The 9,175-nt window shown below is 38.9% G+C and overlaps 1 protein-coding gene across 1 annotated transcript; it reads left to right on the top strand.

Annotated features, from left to right (window-relative positions):
* Positions 1 to 6,426: 6,426 nt before the first annotated feature.
* On the top strand, positions 6,427 to 7,563 carry LOC141717143 (ethylene-responsive transcription factor ERN1-like). Its single transcript, XM_074519249.1, has one exon. The coding sequence runs from the start codon at positions 6,553 to 6,555 to the stop codon at positions 7,342 to 7,344; it is 792 nt and encodes a 263-aa protein (XP_074375350.1). The 5' UTR covers positions 6,427 to 6,552; the 3' UTR covers positions 7,345 to 7,563.
* Positions 7,564 to 9,175: the final 1,612 nt, after the last annotated feature.

The following is a 9,175-nucleotide window of genomic DNA, read 5'->3' as shown; positions in this document are numbered from 1 at the left end:
GGCGCGCCCTAAGGCTCACCATAGGAAAGAATTCAATCAAGGAATTCCTCACCCTTTCTTTAGCAATTGGGCGCGCCTCCTCACTATGTTTGAGGGCGCGCCTCCCATGCATGGACACTTGCAACTGTCCATCAACCATTTTCAACAAAGGGCGCGTCCTGATTACGCAAAGGGCGCGCCCTCTTTCCTTTTATGGAAAGATTATCTTATCTGTTCCTCAATTTTAGGCATTCCTTCTTCAATTCTGACCAATTGACCCGGTTTTGACCCGAACAAGGTTTATACCAAATTTTGGGCATAACAACTACCCCCCAAATTCCATATGCTATTGAAAATGGGATTGGAATTTTCAACCCCCTAGCAAACTTGAAAAATGTGTATGAGCGTCTACCAATTTAAGGGTATGCCCTTACGAACTTATTCATTCCTCTTTCTTCATCATGCTCCATTTCTTCTTTGAACATGATAGGGTGCGCCTTGGATGAATGCGCGTCTCATGAATCTATACAACAACTTCACACCCCACAACGTGACATCTGTCACTCTCTACCACTTCTCTTCTTTATAGCTATAACATTGGTTTGTCTAGAGAGGTTTACCACTTATGCACCATTTCTCTAAGCTTACATGAGCTAACTCGGCGTAAGAAACAAGAGAAGTTGTACAAAAGTGTGCACCTCATATACCTTGAAAAAGCATAATCCATTAACAAATATTTGAGAGTTTTCTCCAACTTTTTCATCCTAATATTGATTTCTCAAGGGCGCGCCTTAAACAGAAAGGGTCATCATTAGAGGGCGCTCTCTAAGGGAAGGCATAACCAGAATAAAAGACCAGTTCTCTGATCTTCAAATAATAAATAATCTTTGATAAAAGGAGGACGTGTTTTATTGGTGAGAGTGATCCTTCCATCAACAACACAATACCATTCCATATTTGATTTTTTGCTCCTTGTCAAATCATAACTCTAAATCGTTGATCTCGTCTTTTCCACAAATAGTGTGATTCATTTATTTAACTAAAAGTCAAAACCTTTACGATCTTCTACAATCATATACTTTTAGAGGGCGCGCCCTTTATAGTGGCGGCGTCTTCCTCAAATAAAATTATATGTGAATTAGAGGGCGCGTCCTCTTTACGAGGAGCGTTTTGCTCAAAAAAGGTGTTCATCCTTGGAGGGCGCGTCCTTTATATAAGGCGCATCTACCTTGATAAAGGTAATCATCCTTAGAGGGAGCTTCCTCTGTAAGAGGCGCGTCTACCGTGACAAGGGTATTCATTCTTGGAGGGAGCGTCTTCTGGAAGAGACGCATCCACCTAGACAAGGAAAATCATCCTTGGAGGGCGCGTCCTCTGTCAGAGACGTATCCACCTCGAAAAGGGAAATCATCCTTGGAGGGCGCGTCCTCTGTCAGAGACGCATCCACCTCGATAAGGGAAATCATCCTTGGAGGGCGCGTCATCTGTCAGAGACGCATCCACCTCGACAAGGGAAATCACCCTTGGAGGGCGCGTCCACTGTCAGAGACGCATCCACCTCGACAAGGCTATTCATTCATGGAGGGAGCGTCCTCTATAAGAGACGCATCTACCTCGACAAGGGAAATCATCTTGTCGAGGGCGCGTCCTCTGTCAGAGACGCATCTACCTTGATAAGGGAAATCATCATTGGAAGGCGCGTCCTCTGTCAGAGATGCATCCACCTCAAAGAGGGAAATCATCCTTGGAGGGCGCGTCCTCTGTTAGAGAAGCATCTACCTCGACAAGGGTATTCATCATTGGAGGGCGCATCCTCTGTAAGAGACGCATCTACCTCGACAAGGGAAATCATCCTTGGAGGGCGCGTCCTCTGTCAAAGACGCATCTACCTCGACAAGTGAAAACATCCTTGGAGGGCGCGTCCTCTGTCAGACACGCATCTACCTCGATAAGGGAAATCATCTATCTAGGGCGCGTCCTCTGTAAGAGTCGCATCCACCTCGTCAAGGGTAATCTACAAAATCTTCATGTAATTAAACAATATTAAAGATCAATATTCTTAGAAGGCTTCTATCTTCTACAAAGCTCAAGGGATGCCGAAACTATCTCATATAGAAGTATCTCTTGGGCATCTCACGAAGTGTCATCCAATAAATGGCATCTCACTCTCAATATTTCTGTGAGGGCGCGCCTTAAAGAAAGGGCGCGTCTTGAAAGACAAGGAATTAGTTCCAGTCGAGCCATTCCTCAAGTGATGACTATGACTCATCTGATCATCAAGACATCTTAATTGAAAACTTCCATAGACTTTTTCTTCTGAGGGCGCACCCTGGGAAGACAATTTTCCACTGAATGTCTCACATGCAGTGGGCGCGCATTAATAGATTGTGATACTGTGCTTCGCAAATCATGAGATTTTTACCAAATAAGATTTCCTACCTGCAAGAAATACAATTAATATGGAACTTTAAATGTTACCTGGAGGACGCGTCCTAGAGGGACGGATGTGTCCAATCAGCGAACTCTCCTGAAATATGTTGGAAGTCTCCTGGGCCTCGGATGTCTTCATCAAGGCGCGTTCTAAGTGTTTATGGGGGTCTTCTTCGTGCTAAATCTCTTTCAAAATATTCTTCCTGCACAAGTCCCAGAAACAATTAACGGAAAACACAACAAAACTAGTCGAGTGTTACCTCGAGGAATCGTCTTAACGGCGATGACTAGCTCCTAGTAGTAATGCCTTCTTCTTGAAGTGTTCTCCTCCCGATCCTCCTCAGATTTGCTCCTGGTTAAGTCCTCTGAACTGAATAGTGTTCTCAAATATTCTAAATCAAATAGGATTCTTCAGTCTCCTTGTTGGAATATGATTCTCCAATCTCCTTAATAGAATAGGATTCTTCAATCTTCTAATTAGAATAGGATTCCCCAATTTTCTATATCGAATAGGATTCTTCAATCTTCTAATTAGACTAGGATACTCCAATATTCAATACCAAATAGGTTCCTCCCAATCTTCTAAACCAAATAGGAGTCTCCCAATCTTCTCAACCAAATAGGATTTTTTGGTAAAAATTCGCAGCTACTATTTTCCTCTATTTTCTTACTTCTCAACTTTTATTCTCGTAATCATATCATCTCTGAATTAAACAGAATTCAACAAGCTTCGCGTAGACTGTAAGATCGTTCAAATCTGACTTACGGAACTCGAGATACGGCTCAAACAGTGTACGCTAATCGCTAAATCCATCATATCTGAATTTTCCATCCAACTTCGCTCCTTCGTGGCTATGGCATCAAACTTCAACCTCCATGGCTAGATATCCCTCGTGGCTATGGCTGCAAACTTCATCATCCACGCATATCCCTCGTGGCCACGGATACTATACTCAAATCTCCTTCAACCCCCCTGCCGAAAACAGTTATTCACGGATCTCCTTCGTGGCCGTTGTATGCAACTCCTCCGTGGCTATCCTTCAATTCTTGCGTCAAAGAACCTTCATCGTGACGAGAAATCTCTTCCTCCTGAGATTATGATCTTGATTAGCCCCTCCTTCTAGCGCCAATTTGTTGGCGGAGGAATTTGGGAGCAACAATATTTGAGGTTCGTAGCCGGAAACAAGATCTGTGATGGCGGTTCTTCGTTGGAAATGTGAACAGTAACCGGCGGATCCGATGAACAGTATTCCTCGGAAAAGATGAACAGTGTTTGGTGGTGGTGATTATTGGGGGCTGAGATTGCTTAGGGTTAGTGATGGCTCCTTAGGCTTTCGCTTCTCTCCCCTTGCAATTTGCCTACGTATCCCTATTTATAGGGAATCAAGCCCATATAGTTCTTGGGGAAGAAGAAACCTAATGGGCTTAGATTTCTTATCCCGAGGCCCAATGGGAAACCCACTGGAAACCGTCTTCTACTAGCTTTAGGAATGTCCGCCGATGAGGCCGAACCCACGGATGACGCATCTCCCTGGCCAAGGATAACCCTCCGCTACCAGTTGTTTCTCTGGTCCGTGGACGCAGGTATAGCCGTGGTTCACCCCAAATATTGGACGCATCATTGCCACCCGATAAGGAGCCCCTACCAGATTGTTGGACAAGTGATCCCAAGCTTTTGGGTGCAAAGTGCAGGATACTCCAAAGTCTCCCAACGAGGACATCCGTTGACTACAGAGACTGAGCTCCCAAAGCACACACCAGATTTCACCCCACATCCCCAATGAGGACACCCATTGACTACAGGAGGAGGCCTTCAGTCCAGACATACCCCTGGAGGTCTCTGACCACGGACACCGCCTTTCCTGTAGATATTCTACAGGAAGGAGTTGTTCAATAGAGTTCCTACATCAAATAAGTTAGTAATAATAATCTCCATCTTCCTTGAATCTTCCACAGAGCCCATCCAAGTAATCATGTTGAAGTCCCATCCAAACTATCTTTCTCACTTAGGGCACGCCCTAAGGCTCACCATAGGAAAGAATTCAATTAAGAAATTCTTCACCCTTTCTTCAGCAATTGGGCGCGCCTCCTCACTATGTTTGAGGGCGCGCCTCCCATGCATGGACACTTGCAACTGTTCATCAACCATTTTCATCATAGGGCGCGTCCTGATTACGCAAAGGGCGCGCCCTCTTTCCTTTTATGGAAAGATTATCTTATCTGTTCCTCAATTTTAGGTATTCCTTCTTCAATTCTGATCAATTGACCCAGTTTTGACCCGAACAAGGTTTATACCAAATCTTGGACATAACAGCATCTTAGGGAGATTAAAGAACCAATTTATGCGCAGTTTCGAGACCGTCATCCCGAAAAGCATCTTTTGGCTTGCACTGGTAAATTAATCATAATACCTAAAAAACCTATACGATGAATAAATAAAGTATATCAAACTAATTTCTTTTAAATATACTGTAGAATATGTCACCAAAAAGGCATCTTTTGGCTTATACGATCTTGTAAACTAATCATGTTCTATTTTAGCAGGAGAAGCCGGAAATAATTGGGATAGGAAAGAGATTTGTTACCTAAGGCTCTTATATTAATCTCAAAATGTGTAAAACTAAATTTTTAAATAGCAACTTGATTATTGTCGATTGGCTAAACTGCATACTGGCAATGTATAATTCAGAGCAGACCCGAAGCACGCGCATGATACTGCAGCTGATGCATAAATGAGGTGGGGGGTATCTATTATGTCAGCACAAAACTGAAAAGGCATCATTTGTCCTACATGACTTGTTCATATTACACTACTTGCTCTATAGATGAGAAGCATATGATGATAAAGTAAAAGAAACTGTCTACCTGGAAGCAAAAGGTAAGGACCTAGCAAATTTGATAATTTTTCATTAAACCACCCACAACTAATCTGACAAATCATAAATTGATATTTTAACCAAACAATTTTAATTTTCGAAATCTGTAAAAAGGTGACATATAAATTTTGATTGAAAAATATGAACTCAATAATGTTTATAGTTATATATACACAACTTCAAATTACTTTTTCTAATAATAAAGTCAAACATGCTTCCAGTTTTATGTTTGTCTTGAGGATTGATGAGGCTTCTACACATGGCAATCTCTGGCGAGTTTTGAATTTTCCAGACCTAGCAAGTCACCTGAGTGAGTAGGAGTGCTTATTCATGTAATACTTATTCAACTCGTATTAGTTAAATCGTATAAGTTTTATCATTAATGTAATAAATAGAGTAACATAATTTATTCAACTTTGACTTGAAAATAAACAAACAAAAGCTGCACGTATTTGGGATCATGTTGGCTTGTACTGTTATGTTGTAACATGACAAAGTCAACACAAGGCGCAACAATGACAGAACTCAGACAAGTCCCCTAAGTTTATTGTATCAAGACAGTCCTCCTCCATGAATCTTGGCTGTTAAACTTTGATGCTGCCTCAGAGGATCTCAAGACTTAAAAGGCTTCCTGTGCCAGTTTACACAGATGCCTCATTTCCATCCCCGGATCAGGACTGATAACTTTCGATATTGATCTAAAATTAGTTTGAGCTCGATTTAGTGAGATGAAATTCGATCAAAATATGATTCTGACCAATCCAAATACGATATAACATTGATATGTTTGTTAACAATTCGTTGTCCTAATCATCTACATATAATTTTATCTAATTTTAACAAATTTTTTAGATTGATACAAAATTGATATTTATTTACGAATACTATTTCAAATCCAAAAATTACACCTAATGCAAAAGATGAGGATTATCATGATTTTTAAAGTAAATATTGATTATAGTACTAGCTTTCAGTGTAATGTAGAGAATATTTGCCAAAAAACAGACAAACACAAGGAAACAAAAAACCACTTTTTGTTAAACTTCTCTATGGATACTGATCAGACCTATCCATCTTCAGTCTTCACTATATATACACAGCATTCAGAACAATACCAGAAACATCAAGACAATTCCCTCTCTACTCTACTTTAAATTGCTTCCCTCTCTACTAAAACACTTCATTCTAAGTTCAATTGTTTCCTTACATATTCTGTCCAAATTTATTCCAAACAAACCGTTATTTACCTTCAATTTATATCCAAAAAATGGAAAATCAATTCCAACAGCAACCACAGAAAGTCAAAATTAGCAAGTTCAAGGGAAGAAACAACAAAAACAATTACGGAAAAAAATATATCGGTGTTAGACAAAGGCCTTCTGGAAGATGGGTAGCTGAAATCAAAGACACTACTCAGAAAATAAGGATGTGGCTAGGAACATTTGAAACTGCAGAAGAAGCTGCTCGGGCATACGATGAAGCTGCTTGTCTTCTTCGTGGATCAAATACTCGTACAAATTTCGTCACTCATGTCTCCACTAATTCTCCTCTAGCTTCTCGGATTCGGGATCTTAAAAACAAGAGAACCCCTGAAAAATCCAGGAAAAAAGTTGAAATTTGTACTACTAGTTCTACTAGTAGTCAAAAAACTTGTGAGAGTACTATTACTACAAGCTCTAATAGTAGTCCGGTTAGCAGTGGTTTTGACTCATGTGATGGAGTAAATGAGCAAGTTCAATTGTTTGATGATGCATACAAACCTGATTTGAGCCATTGTAGTGGAGAATTTGATATTAATCCCCAACATATGAGATTGGATTTCGAGAATAGTGGGATTGATATGTTTCCACTAGCTCAAGAAATGTTAGAAGTGCCAAACAACATGAATTTGATGCCTAGCACTGATATGGAGTTCTCGGAATTTGAGAGAATGAAGGTTGAAAGACAGATTTCAGCAACACTTTATGCTATGAATGGTGTTCAAGAGTATATGGACACTGTATATGATCCTTATGAAGCTATTTGGGATCTTCCTTCTTTATGTTCTTTACTATCTTAAGTTCTTCTTTGTCATTATAGAACCGTAAAAATCAAGTGTCTACTTGCTATCCCTAGGTCAAGGAACTATGTTTATGCTAGAGTAGTGTGCATTGTGTACGATATTCAGACCATCATTGGTAATCATCTATTCTCTTCCTCTGCTTTCTTTGTGCAAAGATGTATGAGCACATTGTACTAGGGATGTGTTACAAGTTTGTTCTTTAAAATACCAACAAAGTTTGCAAATTTTTTTATTTTAATAACTAAGCTTTTATAACAATTACATAGATTCGAGTAATTCATAAGTCTTGTTAAGCATGATCTATCTTCTAGAACAGAAAGAGTTGGTCATCTTATTCAATACTCCAGATCTCTCTCTGTAAATTTAAAATCTGGATAGGCTTTAGCAAGCTTCATATACAAAAACTTGCTACTCATACTCTATCATATGTATCAGAAGGAAAATATCTACAGATGGTTTGTTTGTAACTATGTCTGCACCGGAGAATTTTGATCAAATAAATTTTCGTATTAAAAATTCCTAAAAAGTCACTTTCAAACTGAATACTATGAAAACTATACATTCGAATCATTGTTTATATTTTTAAGCATTTACAAATTATTTTACTGAAATAAAACAAAAATTATCAACCAAAGCCAAGGAGGAATAATTTGGCAGCAACAGAGAACAAACTGCATTCTATTAGTATTCGCCATGCGCGGTTGGGTTATCTGATTTCTTAACAAAGAAGAGGTCACAAAGGGAAGAAATGAAAGATAAAAAGTGTTGGGTTAAACCCACTAGGTAGTATGACCTTGGTGATAGAAAATTGGATTGGGTAATAATTGTATGGGTGGACAATTATTATCATAATTGAGTTGGGTAATAATTGTATGTTTTGACAATTATTATTATAATGGGAATGAATAATAATTGTATGGGTAGACAATTATTATTGTAATCAGATTATGTATGTCTTGTTGGCTAAGTTTGTAATGGCTATATATATATTGTCATGTTATTATTTTGATGTATGCTTGAGTATTGTTTAACTTAAGTATCGCTTGAGTGAATACCGTTTGGTGAGATTGATTGTATTATTGATAATTTTTTTGATTAATAATACAAGTTGGGACGTGAGTTTTTCTGCGTCATATATTGAGTGTGTGTTTTACATTATTTATTTGGTTCTATACTTGTGTGTGTTCCCCCTAACAAAAAGTACATTCCAGAACAATCTAATGAAAATGCAATAATCTAAAGCAGGGGTTCCACAGAGCAATATATAGGAGGTGACTTCACGATGACATGAGTCGTCTCGTCCGACTCGTTCTCAATTTTTAAAATAGCCAAAATGACTCTACTATGAGTAGACTGAGACAAGTAGAAAAGTGACAACTAACTGTTATGAATACAAATACTGCAGCTGTATAACAACTGTCATTGTGTAACAGAATTAGATCTAAAATATGTTGTCATTGATGTAGTATATATATAAGAACTCATCTCTCTATCAATCAAGTTAGTCAATACAATTATATTTCTCATTTCATTATCTTCTTTTGCTCTGCAATATTCTTCTCTGAAATTGACATGGTATCAGAGCCATCACACTAAAATCTATATACACATTAGATAAAACAGATTCAATATACAAATACAGATTCAGTATAATGTGATCATACGCAGCTGCTGTTGGAAGTACATCAATGGCGTCCAATCATGTAATCGATATCAACCATCTGTACTATCTTAGCTCATCCGATCATCCAGGTCTATCTCTTGTCAGTGAAGTACTGAATGATTAGAACTACAATCATTGGAGTCGATCTGTGAAAATTGCGTTGTC

The sequence above is a fragment of the Apium graveolens genome, chromosome 4, assembly GCF_009905375.1.
Source record: "Apium graveolens cultivar Ventura chromosome 4, ASM990537v1, whole genome shotgun sequence".
Lineage (NCBI taxonomy): Eukaryota > Viridiplantae > Streptophyta > Magnoliopsida > Apiales > Apiaceae > Apium > Apium graveolens.
This window is presented reverse-complemented; position numbering and strand designations above follow the sequence as displayed.

What these genes read in the sequence shown, in the direction of transcription:
- LOC141717143 (XM_074519249.1), top strand. Translation starts at nt 6,553, where the DNA reads ATGGAAAATCAATTCCAACAGCAACCACAGAAAGTCAAAATTAGCAAG.